Source organism: Nyctibius grandis, chromosome 17 (assembly GCF_013368605.1).
Source record: "Nyctibius grandis isolate bNycGra1 chromosome 17, bNycGra1.pri, whole genome shotgun sequence".
Taxonomy (NCBI): domain Eukaryota; kingdom Metazoa; phylum Chordata; class Aves; order Nyctibiiformes; family Nyctibiidae; genus Nyctibius; species Nyctibius grandis.
In genome coordinates, this window is record NC_090674.1 from 6,623,627 (window position 1) to 6,646,619 (window position 22,993).

The 22,993-nt window shown below is 38.3% G+C and overlaps 1 protein-coding gene across 5 annotated transcripts in view; it reads right to left on the reverse strand.

The window, feature by feature from the left end:
* Positions 1-12,680: 12,680 nt before the first annotated feature.
* Positions 12,681-22,993, reverse strand: part of GNB1 (G protein subunit beta 1) — a 40,291-nt gene continuing 29,978 nt past the window's right edge. For 4 of the 5 annotated variants that reach the window (XM_068414675.1, XM_068414676.1, XM_068414678.1 and 1 more), the window contains 7 exons: positions 22,368-22,431; positions 20,882-21,044; positions 19,811-19,877; positions 18,144-18,345; positions 17,548-17,764; positions 14,772-14,883; positions 12,681-14,386 (listed from right to left, as the gene is read on the reverse strand). In XM_068414675.1, the coding sequence (XP_068270776.1) occupies positions 14,777-14,883; positions 17,548-17,764; positions 18,144-18,345; positions 19,811-19,877; positions 20,882-21,044; positions 22,368-22,431 (820 nt within the window). In that variant the 3' untranslated portion in view covers positions 12,681-14,386; positions 14,772-14,776. The remainder of the gene's footprint in view (positions 14,387-14,771; positions 14,884-17,547; positions 17,765-18,143; positions 18,346-19,810; positions 19,878-20,881; positions 21,045-22,367; positions 22,432-22,993) is intronic. The other variant, XM_068414680.1, reaches the window with a different exon arrangement.

Below are 22,993 nucleotides of genomic sequence, written 5' to 3' on the forward strand. Positions count from 1 at the left end.
TAAAAACATCCTGCCTTTTTCTACGAAGGCTCTCAGTTCTGTGAAATATAATTTGACTGGCTTTAGATTAACAAAAAAGGTAAGTTAACAAAAATGCTATTGCTTGTTTGACTAATTGCACAGAAGGATGGTGCCTGACACAGAGAGGCTCTGTTCAGTCGCCATCTACAACCCAAACTTACCTTCAGCAGAAGGTATGTCCACTGAACAGGAAACAATTAACAAATTGTCTCTATTAACACTTAACAGGGTTGAAGAACGTAGTTCTTACCTCTCAAACTTCATTTCAAACTGTCTCTGATGACTCAGAATTCCTGAGGAATCATGAGAAATCAAAATATACCACAAAGTTTAAATTCTGATGAAAACGGTGGCACGTGAGTGTGACAAACCAGCTATTTATCAGTGGTCACAAACTACAAAGCCACTGACATAAAGCCAGAAATATATGCCGCAGCATTGCATTCATTGTTCAGGCTGATTACAAACACCTCCAATCGTTACGTAAATGCCATTATCCCGATTTTTAAAGACTGATTAATTGACTTGCACAAGAGTTAACAAATCTGTGGTGCAGCTGAGATAAACAATCAGGAATGCTGCCATGTAGCCCCACACTCAATCCACTTGACAATACAGATTGTCTTTGGTAATGTCAGGGTAGGACTGAGAGCTGTTGGCAGCCAGTAAAGAAAACTTAGGTAATAGGGAGTGGAGAGATTTTGGAGAAATCGAATATGTGAAGAGTAGTATCAAAGCAGGGACCCAGGACTTACCTCCTATCTCACAGGAGGATTCAGAGGAGACAGGCCTGTGAAGAATGGCTGGGTACAGCGTGGGGTGTTCTGGGAGGTGTCCCTGTCTCTCCCTGCGTGACTAATGGAGTCTGTTTTTCTGCCTTCAAAACAGATAAAAACAGTTACTTCCCTCTTTATCAATCTTGTCAAGACTGTAATCTCACAGATACAGGAAACACCTCTTTGCGTGCACCTGAGAAGCACGCAGTCCATATTTTATGGATTTACAGTTGCTATCCTAAAACAAATAAGAATTAAAAACCAGGTCTACTTATTACACCATTTTACTGTTCACAGGAAACCTGGTGATTCTTTTTAGGAAAGACCTTGATTCACAGGAGCTGGTTGTTCTCAGTGCTTTACTTGCCAGAAGCCACCCAAGTCAAACAAGTAAGATAAACACCTTATTGTAATAATGGAGGAAGTTGGGTCACAAGCTTTCGTAACTGCCCAAACTTCGAAAACAGTCTGATGAGCAGCAACAAAGAAACAGAGTAAGACCAGTTCCTTTACATTCGATTCTTTGTTGTCATGTGTTGTCAGTCACATTGACATCTGGAGACCATTACGCAGCTATGGAATGATTTTAAATAGCAAGAGGTACAAGTTCAGCAAGTGACATGAAAAGTAAAATGGTCAAACCCCGTTCTTGTCACTAGCGAGGGTTAGCAAGTGAAAGAAGTATCACTGCAGGCTTTTCTTGCTTAAGTGCTGTACATGTATGAAATACTATGTTCTTGTTCCAAAGAGAATGGAGATGGAAGACTCATTCTTACGTCTAGGTTACCACAACAAAATCTTATCACATACCAGCTGACTACAGTAAGTACCAAGTACTCCTACGATGCACTGCAAACGTGCACATTCATCACCGCAACGCAGCTGATGCTTGTTAACTATGAGTTAGCACTTACATTTCTGCTCTGAAAGTCAGTAGGGACCCAATTTGCTGCTTAGTCATTAACAACAATTTCCTTGCAGCCCTTAAGACGCTACAGTTCTAAGTCCAAGAACTTTGTTGTCCACAATCAGAGAAGTTATTGATATCTTTTTACTATACGGCTCTAAAGCCCTTGGAAGCAAGTGCTCCTTTGCAGTGGCTGGCTTATCAGACAGTTACTCTTGTATTAAACACTGTGAAAAAAAAAAAAAAAAAAGGCAAAAAAACTATCAGTCCCTGGATTGAAAAAGTTACTCTTCCTCTGTTATTTTTTCTTGTAATTGAGGTTCTTTGTTCCTTTGACCTTTACGTTTGTACTGTCCTATAAGTTATCTAATAGCACAAGGAAGAATTCCAGCCTGTGACTTGGTATTACCATGACACTTTTAAAATTATTTTTTGATAAACCTAAAATCCTGATGGAAGAACTTCAAAAATAACTATCTGGATCCTCATTTGCTGATGAGAGTCATATGGAGCCAGCTTGCTTTTCACCAAGAGGTGAGCCAAACTAAGGCCAATGCCAACACCACATGGACTTGAAGAGACAGAATGCTTGGAAAAAATCTATGCAAAGGGAAAAAAATATAATTCTGAAAACAGGAACATATAAAAATGGCTGATGTGATCAGTACAACACAAATGCAGAGGAAACCAGCCTGGAATCCAAAAGCTTCAATGTAAGATAGGATTAATTCTGAATATAAGCCTTACATCACACCCTTCTAACTGTCAAAAACAGAAGTGAAAAGAGACTGGTCTATGCCAACTACTGGCTCATTTACATTAGAATTCTCCATACCCCACCATTATTAACATTCTTCTTTTCATGTATTCAACTCCTTTGTATTTTGCAGATGCTCAGATCACAGATGCATTTGAAAACCTTCCCATTCAAAACCTTTGTTCTAGTTCTCAGAAAGCCACAGAAAGGTGATGAAGATATCCTTTTCCTTTGCACAAAAGGAAGTATACCTACCATCCACCCCATATTAAAAGAACAGCCTGCTCTATAGGTAAATGATCCTTTTCTTCATAGAAAAGAGCAAGATAATTTTTCAGATAAAAGAATGACACACTCGAGATCTGCACCTGCATTTACAATAGCGTGGGTACAATTACTGGTCCTACTACCCCAGACAGAAGGCTTAGAGTGACTGCAGATCCCAGTGCAACCTATCCTTTCCCTGAGACATTTCCACTAGAAAAAGTACAAGAAAGTAGCACTGGTCTGTTCTTGTAAGACTGACTTGTTCTCATTATTAACTAACTAATTAGCTACACTTAGGCATCAATTTACCTTCCCTCTTCATTCACAGATGATTTTCCTAATTCAGTGCTCAGGCAGCTATTTAAAAAAAAAAAATCAAAATACCATCCCAAATAACATCCATGCATATTGCCATCTCCCACCAGACCTATGTCTCCACCTCATTCCCCCAGGTAACTCCCTCTTTCTTAAAGACTGTGTTTCTTTTTAAACCTAACAGATACATTTTAGTTTCCTGTGTTTGCTGGTTTCTTCCTCTACTGCTGGAGAACAAACTTTCCAGCATTTCCAGTTCTGGCAGTGTTCCCCACTACCCTTTAAAGATTTCCAGTAAGCATGGCTGATCCTGAATCACACGTTTGCTTCCTGTTTTGTCTCTAAGTATTCACCCTGTTGTGAGACAGCAGGTTAGTTATTTAGAAAACATTTCAGTAACCAGGTCAGCAACGTGATGTTTATAAGTCTATTACTGAACAACTCCTAATCATAGGAAAACAGGACTTGGTGATACCTCAAGAGGCCATACATTCCTCTGCCCCAAGGCAGGGTCAATTTTACCCATGTCATGTTTAGCAGACATCTACTAAACCTTTTCTTAAGGTTTGCTAATGGTAGAAACACAACAGCAACCTAAGGCTATATATTTCAGTGTTACTCATAATTATTACATTAAGCTTTTTCTAGTGCAAAACTTCCTTGATACATCCTGAACTCCCATTACTTTTTGCTCTATTCACCAGGGACATGGGAAAAATAGAATATATTCTGTTAATTCCAGCAGCCTTTTACACACATGTTTTTTCTCAGTCTTCTTTTATTTAGATTGAAACACCTCTATTGTTTAAACAGTCCTTACACAGCATGATATCGAAATCTCTGATGTTGTCCTTGCTGTCTTCTGGACACTCTCCAATTTATCCATGCTTTCTTGCAGAACAGCACCTGAAATTGCAACCATTACACTGTCTGACGAACTACCACTGCATCAGAAAAGAAAGTTACTTTACAAGTCTTGCAGGGGTAATTCCGTTTGTACAGCCTAGTATGATGTTAGCCTTTACTGCAGTGGCATGACATTGTTGACTCATATTTAGCTGGGGATCCGTTTTAATTCTGTGATCCTTTTCTGGAGCACTGCTGCTTATCTTCGTCTTCCCCTGTTTGTATTTTTGCATGTTATTATTGCTCCTAAGTGGGGCAGTACTTTTTCCTACCGATTGCCATTGATTTTTTCTGGATTATTTCTCTCATTGTCATAATCATTACAGATTTCAGTGTCCTCCAACATATTTATAGCCCCATTCAATCTCACATTATCTCCTCAAAGCAGAGTAAATGATAAAGGTTGTCCCCACATCTTTTGCCCAGGGGCGGGCGGGGAGCGCTGACTCCCAGACACCAGGGAACAGGGGCTGTGAACGCTGCAGCAGCTCCCTCTGGCGTCTATGAGGTGCTGAGGTTCATAATTGACCTTTTTAATTAAGCTCAAAAGGTTCACGGGTTCAAGCACAGAAAGTGAACTTTTTAGACTAAGCTCAGTAACGCTACTTACACAGGCTCTGTGACAGCAGACTGGCCATCAGCCACATGGGAGTCATTCCTGTGGCCTTCCCAGACAGTTCCCTGCGAGTAATTTTTAGGTCAGCCCAGTTTGGAACATGTAAAACGTTGGCTTTGCTATTCCCTTACACATTGGCTGTAAAGATTGAGAGTACAGAAGAAATAGTATCTCCTCATCGTACTTCATGTCATGAAGATTCAGGAAAACAGCGTGTTTTACCGTGGCATCTGAGAGAGACAGAAGGATGGAGTAACAGTTTGTATGGCAGGTTCTACACAAGAGTATTGTCTGTAACAGTGTTCCCTACCAATAGCAGTTGTATATCCCCAAACCACTATGAAATACAAGAGCCTCTGGAAATATGCAATGGAGCAGATTTCCTGGTATAAATCATGTATTGGAAAAATTATGCTGCCCTGAGTGTTTGCTTACCATCTTTCAGCAAAATGGCATCTTACTATGCACTTTAACCTACTACACACACCATAAAGTCACTAGCAACCAGTGTATGATTGCTAGCACTCCTATTGTGGGGTAAAAATCTGTCCCACAATTTAAGACTTGGTTCATAGGCATTTATTATATATTTTATTTCTGTACTCAGAATATAATCATACGACTCATTGAAGTAACGTAATAAAAAATACAGATGATCTTTGACAACATGAAGATCCTAACAGCATACTAAACTTAAATGTAAGTCTGTTTACCTTTTTGTGTGTTAGTAGTTTGTCATGTTTACAATGTTTTTGTGGGATCCTCTTGGAAGTTGCCAGCCTGATCCTTATAATTGGTGGGAAGAGCCTGTTGTGGAAAAAGAGGGTGCATGTCTCTCCAGGGAGGTATGGGTCTACGTAAATCAGACCCTAGCAGGAAAAATAAGAGGAAAAATGCTGATAAGGGCAGGGGATCGAGGTTAGAACGATAAGCAAGGGCAATGCAAGAGGTTCAGACAATATTAATGAGTTTCCAAGGTGCTCATCACAACAGGGCTAGGGCATATAAAACATTTCCTACTCCTGAGCTTACCTCATTGTGAAGATGTATCTTCACATATCATTAAAGGATACGACAAGTGTTCTCACAGGGTTAAACAAGGGAGACCGTGTTGTGGTATTAGAATCATCCAGAGCTGGTATGTCCCAACTATGGCAGCGCAGCCAGCGTTACAAGGGAACAGCAGGTACCTTTCCTACCTTTTGGTACCTCATTTGCCCTTGGGCCACACCTTCACATCGAGAAAGACCCTTACTCTTGCACAGGATTACGGATCGCTCTGGGGCAAGTTCCCAGGCTAAACCAGGCAGCAGCACCAGGTGGCAGCAGAAGCTGCAGCCTGGTACTTTCCAGCCAGCAGACACTTTAGATCTAAAGCTAAGCCAAATTCTGTTCTGTTGTACAGCACCCCAGATACAGCAGGCTTAGTGGGGTTTTCAGGCTTATCATGGGAAGCTATCTTGCAAAAGATCATACGGAGGCAAATACATCACATTAATTTGCAAGATCGTGTCCCACTACAGTCTGTGTGTGCGCAGCAGTGTGCCAGTACACGGCTGTCTATAGGAACACCTCACCTCACCAGGCAACTTGCAGAACTGAGAGCCTCGTGTTAGTCATATCCAAACTGCCGTTTTCTCCACATTTTAAACACGCTCTCCTAACGTGGTCATTTACAATATCTTAAATCACAAGAGCACGATCTTTTCTGTAGATAAAGAGTTTAACTTTTAGCTCTATTTTAATACATGGCCATAAAATTAAGAAATACCCTCCACTAACCTTCCCCTATGGCAAGACAGCATGTATAAGTACTACCTACTTTGGCAATTACATTAGAAGCACAAAGCTGCAGAGGGATCAAGATTTAATTGTAGTGGGTTCTGCCTAAAAAGGAATAGGAATCAAAATTCATAGCTAAAAGCTTCTGATGAACTTTAGGGTCTTGTTCCCTTACAGTGCTTAGATTTGTTTTCTTTCATAAAATACATCATCAAATTCATGCACATTCTGTCAAACACCACATTGAACCTAAAATTTCAAATTTCAACAGAAGTGACCAGAAATCAAACTACTTAGATATAATAACATGATAGTTAATTATACAGTTATGACTACAAGGTCAGAAGTCGGACCCCAAATGTCACCCAAGCCTCAGAAAAGCAGTATTTGATGTTCACATATGGCATAATCTTCAATTCCCAGCAGCTGAAGAGTCTGTACCTAATCACTCATGCAAGCAAAGCTCCTAAATAATGCATGGCACTACCATAAATTAATTCTTAATGCACACGCTTTCTGTCAGGATCCCAAGTCTTGTGATTTCAGTCAGCAATAGTGCAGGTAGCCATTCTGAAAAGGGTAGGATATGAATTAGAATCACTTGCAGACTGTTTCACCAATGGATCCGAAATAGCACTGAACTAATAATGAAAGTTGCTGGCTTTGTGACACGGAAAAGGGGGGGGACGAGGGGGAAAGAAAGGTCCAAGTAACTTTCAGATGTGATGCAGCTGCCCACTTATATAACTTTTCAAAGAGCTCAGACAATAATTTTATGGTCTGGTCTTCCTCCACAGAGCTGAATTTCCATACTGCAAAGCATTAAAGCCTCTCAAACAATACCAAGAAAAACAGGGCTACGATCTGAGTAGGAGGAATAGGGTGATAAATCCCTTTGATATAATTGCAGAGGATGTCCTGTGAAGAACTCAGCCAAACACAACTCATAAGATTCTCTCTCTCTACTAAAATAAACTGTAAAATTAAGAATATTTGTGCTTTATCTGGCTTACACCCAAATGTACTACAGTTGACGTTTCCTCCGACAATATGAGGATGTCATGCTAATCCTGCTCTGATCCTGTTGCCATCATCATCTGCTGCTCACCAGAGTGATTCTGCATGGCGGAAAATGATGGTAACTGCCAAGATTCATCAGCCTGAGCAAGCGGATGTCAGGCAGGAAGGGCCAACGCAAAGGAATACTCTTCTCGCCGAGCAGAGAACTGCAGGTCAGGGAGCCAGTCTGTGTTCCAACTCGGCCATTACATGACCAGGGTAAATCACAAGCATCCCACGCTGCAGACTCCCTGTATACAAAATGGAGGAAACTCCTTCCTCACGGGAGGTGATGAAATCCGCTGGGAGGTTTTTTGCCTTTTTAGCTGGAAAGACATACGTAGGCATTGCATTATGAAGTTGACAAAGTAGTTCAAAAGGGCACATGCAGGTTTGGCAAGGGATTTCTTACTTGATTTCTTTAAAAAAGTAATGTTGAAAATTGTTCAGATAAAGAGGCTTCTTTGCAAACAATCGTGCTACTGCAATATAGCTACAAAAGAAAGCTACATTTCTATAGCTAGCACTGCTGCTTGCCATTCAAAATGTAAACAAAAGAGTAAAGCATTGGAAATAGTACATTAATAAGTTAAGCTATTCAGAACCAGCATGAGGACAGAAAGGTTTTGAAGTTCTTAGCAGTTGTACTGCTAACCTTAACTGCACATTTTCCCTCCAGTGCACACTACAAATTGTAATTGATGATGCAGGTTGAAGTGCAAAGCACTGGCAGAATAATTTGGAATCTAAGGGTGAGGAGGATACAGCTGCCACACTGTAAACCAGGCCCAAGGGTTTTAATTTATGTTTTTAGCAGAGAATGAGAAGCTAGTCCTGTTAATTTAAGCTCTACAACCTGGTGAGGAACTTTCACTTTTACCAGGATCAGAGCTGAGGTCAGGAGACTGCCTGGCTCCCATCTGGTATTTCTGGTTAAGTTACTCTTTGCGTACAGAACTGTGACAAGCTTCAAAGAACAAGGATGATCCTTTTGCTTACAAAAGTTTAACCTTCAATTCTGATAAGCTGTTCCTTGAAGTCTATCTGTAATTGCTCCATTTCCTGTCACCATGTCTGATGCTATCACTTGATTGAAACAAGCCATGGGAGGAGAAAGATAGAACTGCCCAACAGAATAATTTTTTAATTCCAACATCACTTTTTAGAACTGCCACTGACACCAGCCTGGCCAATGCATCTCACTCAGCTTCCTCCACATTGAATGTTCTTTGCTTTTTAGCCTTCCTTTAGAATTCAGTAATACCTCATACCCCGGGTAATTCTTTCATGTTACTTGACAGCATGAACTTGGAACAAGATTTGACAAGCTCTTCAGAACGCGGTGGGTTAAATACACATCTGATGCAAGTAGCAGATGAAATACAGAATTGTTCAATTTAGTGATGCAGTCATCCTTGGAAAAGCTCCCAGATCTCTCATTAGTGCAAACTGGTGTCCATCACTCCCAGAGCTGTCACTCCCTGAATACTTATTGTTCATTCAAGAGCTCATATCCCCACTAGGCAAGGAACAGCAGCTGTTTAACAGCTGAACAGCTCCTTTGCTCTACAAGAAAACTTGGAGGGACCTGGAGCAGCTGGAGGGAAAGTGGAACTGGTGCTCCTAAGTGGGGCTCGATGTCTCACCTTATGACTCCTCCCTTCATCTATTTTTTGTTCCTTTCAGAGAGAAGAAACCAGGGTGAAAGGAATTGTTAAACCCTTAAACACACCAAAAATACAAATCAGTATAGGGCTGAATTTTCATTGACTCAAGGAGATGGATGGCTTTCAGCTCCAGAAAATACCATCAACTTGTCATTTTCATTTTTCTGTTGCCAGAAGGTGGGATGAACTTTGTCTTCCCAAGGAAGGTGAGGTGAAAAATAGCATTTGAAGAGGTTTTTATTCCCAGGCATTCTCCACTTGATGATGCAAGTGAATGCAGTCACGATTTATGGTCTCAAACTATAAATCATACTTCCAACAAAATAAACCAAGCACACAAACTATGTCCTGCCCCTCCTGTTGCAGCTGGAGAGGTAGAGGTAATATGTCTAGACCTAGGTGATGGAAATGAAATATCTAAATACATTCACAAGATCCACACTTTCATGGAGAAGAGTCCACAGGCAAGAGTTTATTGGTAACTGCAGGCATAGAACTATTTCACCCTCTCCGCCTCTGCCATCTGAAGCTTTTACATAAAAAATGAGAAAAGAAAATCCCTATAAAATTAAACATTAGGAAAAGAATTTTATTTCTAAGTCTTTATGGGAAAATCAGAACATCTTCAATGGACTCTGAAGATATACGAAGGAGGGGTCACATGTACTAGGAACACATTGCAGCCAAGTTCACCATGGGCTTCTTTATCATACACACTTCCCCTACGCTGACCACTCAGCTCCATTATGTTTTACACCACCAGATGGGGCTTCCCTTCCTCATACAACCCTAAAACAGAAAAAAATTCAACTTTTCACATACTTTAGGAGAATTATTACACATTGGAATGTAATATAAAGTGACCGATTCAGCTCAGATCCATTGACTTGCCTGATGTTTATAGCAGACTTTCTAAATATTATATGAAGAGAAGAAAAACAGAGCATCACTATGCAAAAATAGCCAACTGCTGTTAGAACTTGTTCATTAGTCAATTCTTTTATTCTTTCCCCTCAAATCTGAATTCATGGTTACACCTACACTAAAAAATGTGCTAATCATAATACCACACAGGATCCTGATTTGTTTCAGACCAAGTTACACAGAACTCAGCAAGGGTGACAGGTTTTATTCTTATTTACTCTGCCACTTCCCAGAAACTAGATCATTCTATTTTTAGCTCTTATAGGGCATGATTCAATCAATAATTTTAAGTATGTTTCCCAGTTGATTTATAACACACTCCAGGGCACTTAATGGTCAAAATTTAGAATGTCCAACTCGGATCTTTTCTTCTATTAGCAGTAGAACCTCCAATCTTTTAAAATACATTTAATTCACTAAGAAATTAAAGGCCATGAGGGGCACAGAAAGCATTATAATTAGAAGTTTTAACTCTAGGTACCAAGACTGAGAAATACGTTCTCTCTTTCTTTACTTGACTCCTCCCCCCCCCAGCTCCATGAGAGGATCCCAATCCCATGGAAGTCCATTCTGTTACCATGACAGACTTTCCAAGCCAGGACCAGGCAACTGTAACTCCTTTTCCCACCTCCACACCCACTCATTATCCAAATACCTCCAATCCATTGGTCTTGTCCACCTTCGTCATCTAACATGCTTCATAAAAACGTAAAGTTTTACTCCATCCTCCTTTGCAAAGACACCTCTCCTCATCCCTTCATATATCTAATACATACTCAGGAGCTCACGAGTAAGAAACTGCAAGCGCTGCCACTAAGACCAAGCAGAGACAAACGGCTCTCACATATGTGTGTTCTCAGTTTATGAAACCTTGCTCTAGAAATTTTCCAGCAGCGAGGTGAAACTGCTCTTTTGGAACCACATCCCAGAATTATCTCTAAGAATCTTCTCAAAGCCTACAGGAGGAGCTACTACGTTACTATGGTTGCTATAGGTAAGATTACATAAGCCATTTTGATTTGGGTACTGATCCAAGCCCACCCTAAAATTAAAGGCATTCAAAACTCAAAGACTTGGTCCAAAGTCAAAGACACAAATTCAGTGCTTCTCACTTTGCATACCCATTTTTCTTCAGTTACAGCTCTCTGGATAACTAAGCATATAGACAGATATTTAAATAATATAGATTCAAGCTTCATATTTAACAGAAGCACTGTCTGTAATAAGAGGCATTTACAACTCTTTGCATTTCAAATAAATCGCACTACACATTAGCCTCTTGACACAAGATGTTACTATCTTGGCAGGTATTTTATTGCCAGCAAAGGCATTCTCAGCACGGGTGGGAAGCAGTAATTTAACATATGGGTAGAGATTAAGGAAGGTAAGACAGATCATGTCTGCATTGATTTTATTATGGACTAGACAAAGCGATATATGAAACATCCGTTGGAATAAAAATATACCATGTGAGTGGAAAAAACAGCTATACCATGTGGAATTGGAAAAGACTAAATTTGAATTCCCGAATTTAAGCATTTCCAGCCATGAGCTACTTACCAGTATTCTGCAGTCCAAAAACCCAAAGCTCACAGTTAATGGCTGCTAGTTAAGTAATGTCACCATCATATTTTCCATACTCACAGCTTTTAAAAATTTCTCCATTGAGGCTGAGAATTGCCATGTTTGGTATGAAACCAAGCCATGGCACTGGAATTTCTCTTGGTCGATGTGAAATGAGGGAAAATCCACTTTTGTTTAGGTCAGAATAAAAGAGACTTTAGCCACATAAAATATAAAACAAAACCCTCAAGTGGACCAACACCAAGCTGTTAAACCAATTGCCTTTCAACACCTCTTATTTAAGGAATTTGTTTCTGCAGGTATAAAATCCATTTTTTTTTCCTAGATATAATTCTGCCTTGTGGAGTCTTTGTTCTTACTGAGCATTAAAGTGACAACTACTTACCCTTCTCAACACCTACAGTAAGGACAGCTAACACTGACAACAGAGCTTATTTGGCCAGATCCTCACATGGCAATAACAAGATGTTCCACTCAATTCTTTTCCTATTAAAGGACACAAAAGGTTTAAAACAAGTTACTAAACATTTTGCTCTGATTTCCTACTTCAGATGTTACACTCTTATGTTCCACAAAACATTTGTGTGACGTATACCACAGGAATCATATTAGCTACTTTCATTTGGAGTTTGAGCTAAGAGAGCTACCAGTAGTTTTTGATTAAGCTCTCAAGTAGCTCTACCAATCAAACCAAGAAATGTCACTCAAATAGTTAAGAATGGAGGAAGCAAAACGCCTGCAGCCACTAAGCTCCACGTACTTGCCATTCAGTGTTAGCATGTATTGCACATTTACACATACATTTTCAGATACTGCTGGCGACACTTTCCAGTAACAAAAATCGTGAGGGTTTTAGTTCATCTTGCAACTCTGTTTTTAGCTTTAAAATGAAACCCACATCCCTTCACATGAATACTCACTTTCTAACACACTGCATACTCTGCTCAATTACCGTTAAAAATCCAAGCCATTTTAAAATACTGAACAATTTGTTTTGGGGCAGCATACGCTTCTCTCATACGTTTATTTCATATCTCAAATCCTGCCAGAAGCCGTTTTGTGGGTTGAACAATAAGCTGCAAAACAGATCAGTCAAAACTCATGTCAAACTGCTTTATTACATCTTAAATAACATTACATTTTAATATAGTATCTATCTTGCATCCAGCTTTCTTGAAGTACACTGACTTTAAAATTAAATACAAAAGGTGAAGAGGGATACAGGGCGTGGAGAAAGCTCTACAGAGTAGTTTCATGAGAGAGAGTAAGAGGGAATTCATCTTTTATGCCAAATCCAGGCCTAACGCACAATTACAGCACATTTTTGTACAGAATGTTGCAGAAAAAACAAAATGGAGAAAAGCTACTACTGCTGCTAGGAAGGAGCATTTCTGGATACAGTGAGAAGATAGGAAAGTTTAACAGAACAATCTGCTGTCCAAACACTGCTGCTTTTAACATTTTATTTGAAAAGAAAGCCAGGAAAACCTGCTCGTTACAAAAATGACTCTGATCAGATGCAAAGGACTCATCCTACAAGAGGAACTGGCTGTGAGGAACTGATTTATAAAGAAGATGGTCTAGGTTCCCTCCTCCCACACCCCAGAATCTTTGACAGCGATTGTTTGAACAGGCTGTTTCTTTAAAAAAAAAAAGTGACTTATCACGCTACTCCAAAACGTGCATAGCTTTGTACTTGAGTTCTTCATAGATTTATGCACAGAGTAGCAACAATAAATGAATACAGCGACAATGGTTACAGTTTTTAAACAGGTTATTTCTTCAAAGAAAAAACATCTAAGGACTTAGTCCAATATGCACTTTTTAGCATTTCTACAGCATGCGATTCTAAGAGTAAACCCACCCAATATGGCAAACAATCAAAAAAGGTTTTTTTTTTGTTTAACTTAGAAAGTTCAAGATCATTATTTTCAAAACATTGATTTGTACATCATTTCATACACAAAGAATTGACTCAATACCCAAGTGTAGGATAGGTCTCTTTTGAAAACAGAGATTCCTGGTTGTTGAGACTTACAGGATAGTGTTAGGATATATAAACCGCCCTTTCAAGTGGACAAAACCAAAACAGATTAAAAAAATCAGTGTGGTGAAAAAGGGGGGGGCAGGAGGGACCAAGGATTGCATTTATTATCCATAAAAGGTGAAAGTATTCTTTAAACAAGCATTCATTACCTTTTACAGCATGTGCTTGGTTACCTTACTGCTTAACATTATCCTATATATGCCAAGTTTTGTGCAACAATTATCTGTGATACTAGAAAATAAAATAAAAAAAATTAGGGACTAAATTTACAGCGTTAACAACCCCCAGATGCTCTGGGCTAGGACTCCCTTGTTTTGCTCAATTAAATACATAAAGAAATGTATTTAAAAAGGAAACTTGAAAAAAATCCTGCTACAAACATGACTTTAAAATTTGCAAGTGTGTGAGATACAGTCCTTATCTTCAACTTGGAAACTACAGTGAAAGCTAACTGTTTCACAATTATGCTCAAGTTTATTTTCTGGTCATGCTTTTATGATAGTGTTTCGTTTTTAAATTCTCAAGACAAAAAAAAATGGTCCCAAAAGGAATGCACAATTTCATTTTGCTTACAACACAGAAATTCTTCTTGGAAAGGTAATTGTGCTCTTCATTTCAGCAACAGGAGACGGAAAAGATCTTGCCCTTTGAAGTTGGGGAGGATGGGGGTCCAAGTTAGTATGGTTGGATTGGATATGCTATCATTTTTAATTTTCAGTCGTTGGGAACTTCTTCCAGTCATGGAGTCCGCCGCTCTTCTGACACACAGAAAGATTTATTAAGAGTTGCACTTTGATAAACTGTAATCAAGTTTCAAGCCTTGCTCTTGCTCTCACTACCCACTGGCACATTTAGCCATTAGCTCACCGTTTTTAAGCATGCCATTTATTTAGCAACCCAGATTTAAAACACCACAGTGTCTTTCCTACCAGGAAAATAAAATATGCCAAAAAGAGTTCATCACAGAAATGTCATTGCATACATTAAACAAATAGCCATCTAAAAAAACAAACTGATTTTTTTTTTTTTTTGCTTTCCTAATCTGAACTAAGCTTGCAGCATCAGTAAAACAGCACTGTTTGGACCTGGAAAAAAGCATTCTGACTACCAAACAAGGGCAGCCTTAATTAATTGGATACCTACCTACTTCAGTTCCAGATCTTGAGGAAGCTGTCCCATGATCCTGTTGCCACTGCCATACCATCATCAGTCACACCTAAGCAACTGACACGGTTATCATGACCAGCAAGGACACCTATAAATAAGAACATGTAACAAACATATTACATTACTTTGATGATTTTGTATTTCAGTTCAAGTAACTCTGAGGCATGCATGTTTGGATTAGTCAAACTATACCTTCAAAAATCCTGAACATGGTTGGAATTTTTAAATGCTTTTGGTTTTATAAGCACAAACCTAGATATAACTGGGTGGGTTCGCAAGGGGGTAATTCAGTAAATGCATTACTCCAGAATTTTCCTTGTATGTTCCCCACATCATGACCTTTACTGGTTTCTTGTGAGCCGTGAAATCACAGCCCCAAAAATTCTGCTGACAATGTATAGCAATAAATATAGTATAACCGTGCATTGCATAGCTCTTATATTTCCTCTCCATAGTGATAAGTATCAGTTAGATTTTACAAAAATTTTTAATGTGTAAAATCAGAAATTAAGCTGAATTATGTTATGAACGATAGAACATTTTTCATCTAATTTTAACTTACTACATTTACAAGCACTTACAAGACTTAAACTCCTACATACAATCTATTTGTCAATATGGAGATCTGCTACAATTCAATTAAAGTACCATTAAAAAAGAATTGAGACACTAAACAGAAAAATTAAGGAAGCCAACATTTTCCTCTATCCCCTTCAATTTAACAGTTTCAAGGAGGTAAAAAGAAAACCTAATTATGCTCAAGCTCTTTCCAGTCCACAGCATTGAGCTAAGATATTCTTGATGGACTTAAAATTAATCTTTCTACATCAATTACACTGCTCATAGGACTCTCCTCATTCATATTTTGGGCTTTCCCCCTCCATTTGCTATTCTGCAATACAGAACATGAATTAAGGCAGTTTTAGTTCTTACACAAACTAATATATTTAAAAATTAATATTTTTAACTGTTAATTTGGTGTAGAAATGACTTCATACACAAGGATTCTCGATGTTTGAAGAAGTAACATTTCTGATATACTTTACAAAAGCAGCAATGCTGTGTGAGTAACACCATTAATCTCCAGATCCTGTTAAATCCATACAAGTGTCTAAGCCTCAGCACAGAATTGTGCACTTTTGCAGCAGAAGCCAAATAGTAAGTGCTGAAGTGGACGACACAATCTTCAGAAATTCAGTGCGATACAGAAGCCAGCTGCCAGAGCTAACAGAAGTACCTAGGAGTTACCTAGAATTTACTGTGGAAATAGTACCAATATATCAAAATTCAGTCTCCCATCAACATTAGTAAGTGCTGCAATTTGGTAAAAGAAGAAGTCTTACACAACTTGAACTGAATACATAACCACAAAGGTGTTTAATATAGAATCAGGCACGACAGAAGTGTCAAACCTGCTCAATCTTAGGTCTCGAAACACTTCAATAAGCAGGATACTTGACAAAGTAGTTGTTTAAATCAGTTCTAAAACTTGGCAATTCAGAATCGTTTCTACAGGTAAGCAAGATCACCACCTCCTTCTGTTCTTTTTCTTAATTAAGTCTTTCAAAGAAAAATACAGGAAAACCCACATAATTGTTTTTACAGAACTTAAATACAGTCAATTGTAAACTAACCTAGACATTAATCAAGAGAAACTTCTCAGTTCATCTCCATACAGGCTTATAGACACATTTATGGTCTCAATAATCCAAGTACAAGAATCTCAAGTTGTAAATCTCAACACAGACAAAGCTGATTCATAAAATGCATTTCAGAACTGAAATAATTGTATTTGGCACCATTAACCTGCAAACAGAACCAAATGCTATTTTACAATATAAGAACCTAGTGTCCACAGTTTCAACTTCTCAGCACTGATAAAAACTATCATGAATTTTGGAGAAACAAAGAATAAAATCTGAGTGTTAAAACAAAGTTGCTAGAGACAAAAATTAACAAAGCCCACAGAATATTTTGGTATAGTCCAGGATTGTATGTTTGTTTATATTTTTTCCTGCCTGCAATACATCCTCCCCTCAAAGCAATGAGTCAATTTGCACCAAATAACCTTTCAGCTGCATGTGGAAGAGCATTCTGCTTGGCTGGTGTTTTTTGTTTGCTTTTAAAACCCATCTAGGATAATTTTAAAAGCCTAAACCACTTTATTTGGTAACAGAGTAGGTCTTTATTCTCATCCCCTGTTCTAATGAGAATAACAAAACATTTGTGGCCTAATTTATACCTTTTCTCCTTTTTTCTAATAAAAGTTTTCATTGTGAAGAACTGAAGTTAAATTATCTTAATCTTTGGACCATAAATTCCATATTCATTTCCTCAAAAGATAACCTCCACAGTGTTTGTTGTTTCGCTGGTTGTCTCTACAGCTACTGCTACAAATATCAGAAAAAAAATTCTTTTAGATAAATCGCAATATTAATGTTGAATTGCTTTGAACAGTTCATACACAAACAATGCCATAAAGTTTAAAAAAATAGCCCTCCACCCCTAAAACCTTGGTTTTAATGGCAATCTTCCTGTTCTCACGCATCCCTTGTTCCCTTATATCCTTTAGGAATATTCCAATTTATTTGTTAACATTATTAGGCTAGTTTCATCATTGGTCATCCTAAACCAGGTTATCACAGAGATTTAAAGTTGTCACGGGGAATGCTAACAGGTCTGTGCATATGACTCAACTCACACATTCAGCTGTCACACTGTGTTTATAATATTTAAAACCAAAAATGTTTACCTGCTCTATCAGCTTTCAGCGTGTCCCAGACATTGCAGTTGAAGTCATCATAACCAGCTAGGAGGAGACGTCCGCTCTTGGAAAATGCTACAGAGGTGATGCCACAGATGATGTTATCGTGTGAATAAACCATAAGTTCCTGATCAGCCCGCAGATCAAAAAGCCTGCACGTAGCATCATCCGAGCCTGTGGCAAACGCATTGCCGTTGGGGAAGAACTTCAATGAGGGAGGGGGAGGAAGGAAAAAGAGAGACATGATTTCAGACTTGATTCCTCTGTCTCATTGAACATACCATTTTGTACAGACGAAGTGGAAAAAGAAAGCAGCAAAGAAGAGTATACACCTCTCTGCTACTGGGATATGGGCAAAACCGGTGAAGTAATTAAGAGCATGTGAAGAACAGCCACTGCTTCCATTTACCACAATGGATCTGAAGCTGAACAGATTTCAGGTACTTCCCCCAGCTACAAAAACTATTAATTGAAGAAAATACACCATAATACTACATCATACAGTACATGCTTAAGAGCTGAGACTACAGAAATATAAAAATATAAATTTAAATCCCACGTCCTCTGTTCAGGTTGATACATACACAGATGGCATTGATGTCCGACTCGTGGCCAGTGAAGGTTTGCCGACACATTCCTTCTCTAACATCCCACAGTTTGGCAGAGGCATCACAGGCACCAGAAACAAAACACCGGGCATCAGGAGCAAGAGACAAACTCATGACATCTCCAGTGTGCCCAGCAAATGTAGTTGTCTGCTGACCAGTTTCTATGTCCCAGAGAGCGCTTGAAAGAGTAATTAAAAAGGCAAAAAAAAAAATCAACATATTTATGCTCCATTAGAAGGTCCAGACAGCAATTCTTGTCTAAACCTGTTCATTTATATCACTGCTAAAAAGTACAACCCCATAAAGTATTAACAAAAAATATACTGAGAGTAGAAAAACCAAACATTCTTTATTGAACTATTTGGCTATGTTACAGGATAATTGTGCACGGAAGGTTTTAAAAGCCATCTTCAATTTTAAAATATTGGGGGTTTTAAATTGAAAAACAGTGCAAAAAACTAAAGGCTAACACTCATGGCTGTTTATATGCAAAGCTCTTGTGAGTCAGCATTTCTCATTTTTAAAAACTCACTGAGGATGTGTAAATTTGTGAATTATGTCTGTCATCTTAAATCTGCATCACTTCCCCACAACAGCAAAATCACTACTACAGTGATAATCAAAGAGTATAAAAGGATGAAAGAACACTATCACCTCCCTAAAAAGAGGTTGAAATATTTAAGGAAGATTAAGGATTTTTACTTTCTGTAATTTCTCAGTAAATCAGACTCATCAGGGGCAGATTTGCACTAGGCAAATAAGATATAACTGTACTTTGATACTGTACTTTGAAGCTTGGCTGAACTGAAGTGATGTCAAGGACAAACTGTTATCCAGACAACTGTAGAGTTACTACAATAACTCCTGAAGCAGCTGTATTCTCTTAAAGAGCATAATTTTAACAAATCCTGCTTTTTTTTTTTTTTTTTTTTAACTCCAACACATATTTAGAAACATTTTTGTATAAAATCCAAAGGTATATATTCAATAGCTACTCAAAATCAGTGGACTAATAGATGGGCACTTAAAGAAACTGATGCTGTGTAGGAGAGGTATTTGTTAGAAAACCTTTGCTGTAAGAACTGCTGCTGGGGAGAGCTGTAATGCTTTTAAAAATTAGATATAGTAGAAAAATCTGTGAAAAAAGATCGAGGTCTTTTTTTGTTCAGAAGCTAGTATTTATTAAGACATACACTACATTCTCCTCAAAAAACCCATCTACTGTCACTATAGTATATTTTCTAGGAGCTCTTCCGAATAACAACACAAACTAAATTCTGTATTAGAAAAATCCAAATACGACTTTTTAAGTAATAAATACTGAATACTAAACAAGTTGAGAAAAGTCCCTGGTCTAATACACTTACTCCTGAAAACCAAATAGTTATAGTAAAAAAAATTTCCCACACCATCTTAACACAGAGAATTAGGTCAGGCTCTTCAGAACACAGGCATACTAAGCAGAGCCAAAGCTAACAAACTTGTCTTCTGTTACTAGTAAAAACGTGATATATGAACGATAATTAATCACATTTAGTCTTCTGGATGACTATCAGGTTTATGAAGAATAAAGTTTCCTTCAATAGTAGAGTATAGCTGTGAAAAGTCATTACTAACAATGATGTCAAAATTTTACTGCTTACCAAGTGGTGTCGCCAGAGCTGGTAACGATTTGATTATCATCCAAGAAACGACAGCATGACAAATATCCTGAAAACAAAATAAAAATTTGATGAATAAGACCAGAGATTACTCTTCATATTGCATACTGGCTTGCTTATATGTTGCTGCTGCTTCTGCTGAAGATGCAGCAAGAACTACTATATAAGCCTAAAATACAACACGGGCAATTTTTAGATAGGAACCTCCAACGTTTTGGACATAATGCAGTTTGATTCTTTATAGACCATGCCCAATTCACCCACTACACTAGCACAGTGATACACTGGTATCACAGCAAACTGACCTAAACAAAGATGTCTGTAACACAGAAGAAAATAAACTTGAGCAGCTTAACCAAACAGGGTAGACACTGTTTCGGAAATAACTTGCCAATTTTTCTTTTGGTAGACAGTGGGAAGAGGAGGAGGAGGAAGAGAAAGAGGGAGTAGTGAGGCAAAAGTGTGGAATCCTGGCCAAGCTGGAGAGAAGTACAGGTAAACTTTCTTAGAAAGTGGATCTGTATGTCACTGCATCCAGGAGCAACAAATGCTTATGATCTCAACGGTATCATACAACTACTGAAAAAAAAATAAACTACATTTTTGGTCAGTACAAAGAACAGAGCATACACTTTGGATGTTTCCCAACAGTGGCATCAAAGAATTTCATCTGAATTGTTCACTGAAACTGTTCCTTCAAGAAGACTCTACACAACCTGTTCAGGTCTCAAATGTACTCCTTCGATGTCCCCTGCACTACAGCAAATTTCTGCTTCTCATGTTATGTAAAAAATCGAAGTTTTCCAGCTATACCATTTATAACCATGACGATCATTAAGCAGTTAGAATATAACAGAAATAATGCTCTTTTTATTGCTAAAACATTTTTCAGTATTTTGATACACACACAGAGCCACATATTGAAAGCCAAACCATGCAGCTTTCCTCTGAAAAATTAGGAAAAATATCATTAGGAAATTATATTTAAAAGACTTTTTTTAAAATCTTCACCATGTGCTTAGGTAACTTAGATCATTCTGAACAGGCACTCACCTGTGTGACCAGCGAGTTCACGGCTGACACGTACATTCCCTTCGCGAGTTTTCAAGTTATAAATGGAACAGATGTTATCAAGACCACCACAAGCCACGTAATTTCCAGAAGGAGCGTATGCACAAGTCATGACCCAAGATGAACGCAGGGGAATAGCATGCACCTGAAACAGATACATGAATGTATTTCAGCTGCAAAACAACTGATCAATTATTTACCATCAGAAGGTTTTTCACCTGTCTGAAGCCATATATCATCTTTTTGTCAAAAGGACAAGAAGAAAATAGTAGGGGGGAGGTCTTTTAGCTGTTAATGTATCAAACTATTCTGAGGGTAACTTGCAGATATAGCTCGTCAGACCAAGTAATGATGTAATTAAAACCTCAGATTTGCCTTTCCTGAATCCAGTTTAATCAGCAATTTTGGTAAAAGGTAAATTATTTTATTTTAGTGCTCTGATTACTATTGGTTTATTATAGGTTCAGGAAAACACAAGCAAGCTGCTCTCTGCCTCTTGATGAGGCCATGGATTAATTAGCATTCATATAATCTGTGATTCTGTGATGAGAACTGAAGATACTAATATGGAAATCATGGTATACAGCAATTATTTTACCATTTTATCTTTCAGCTGTTATAGTAATTTAGATCACATTTACCTGCAGGCTGAGGTCAACGGAGGAGGATGAAGGCAAAAAAAGGAGGGTTTATTTTTATTTTGCAAACAGTATTATTACTATTTAGCAAAGTTATGGATTCATTAGTTTCACAACTGGGATTCGACAACAATCCCAGGTTTAGGAGCTGCTGCTGCAGTTGCTTGGTTCTGCTTCTCTCTCCTCTGTAGCATGCCATTTGCCCGAGTGCATTGGCAAAATTTTTTTTAAGGCTATGATGAGCTAAGCCAGGAAAATTTATTTGAAATAAAGTCAGTTCCATGTTCCTGTGCACAACAGACTTAAGCAGCTCTGTCGACCTATCTCAAAGGGGCAACATTCCAATTGTTGCTAGCCCTGACAGCAGTAACCATAACCAGTGAATGCCAATCACTGTCATATGAAAGTAAAAGTAATCCTGAACCACACAACGTGACTACAGCCAGAGTCATGACCCATTATATATGTCAGATCTTTCAATACTTAACTGCAGAGAACAAATTACTATGGCTATGCTTAAATCTGACTGTTCTGGTGCAACATGCTGATTACTTCTTGCTCTTTGTTGATCAATATCTCTGCAGTATCAAAACAAATCAAAACATTCTCTAGAATTAAGTATCTCATTGTTTTCCGTTTGTGGTGCACATTTCCATACACAATGCACTTAGGACACTGCTATAGTCTTTAAATGCAAGCTTTATTGTTTTGGAGAATTCAAAATTTGATCTTAGGACTATGAAAGTAACGCAGCCAAAATCATGACAGGTAACATTTCCTTCCTTTGCATTTACAATTGAATTACATAGCAACATGCCAGTTAGTCTTACCTTGTTTGTAGTATAGCTGTCCCAAATTATAAGTTTGCCATCCTGGGAGGCACTAACTAGAAGCCTAGAGAGGAAACAGGAGGTAAGCACAATTGTTGCAGGAAGACAAGAAGGAACATCTTAGCAGTGACATCTGTCTCCACTGTCAGGGCCAAGATCCTTGAAACCATTTAAGTACAGTGCAGCATTACACAATTTAGTTATTAGCACTATAAAAATAATTTTGCAAGTACTCAATTTCAATGCTAAATATTATGGAAATGGGTGATGGAACACCTACATGTTCACACTTTCTGACTTCAGAAAACACTGTTGCCATGTAACTCACACCTCAATCTTGAAAACTGAGGGAGAAAACTTGCATGGAATCAGTGCTTCTGTGTTCTACACACAGACTTCAGATTTATTGGATTTGGGAATCTACGCTACCAACATGTTTTCTTTTTTCCTTTTTTAAAAACAGGAATTGAAGTCCAATGACCCTGAATGGATGTCAGCACTGAAATACAATGGAAAATGAAAATGAAACACAGCAAAGATATCACTAATGGAAGGGGTAGCGTTAGGAAGATTTTTACTCTAAATCAACACCACCTCAATCCCCACCCAGCAATAAAGTTTGAAAC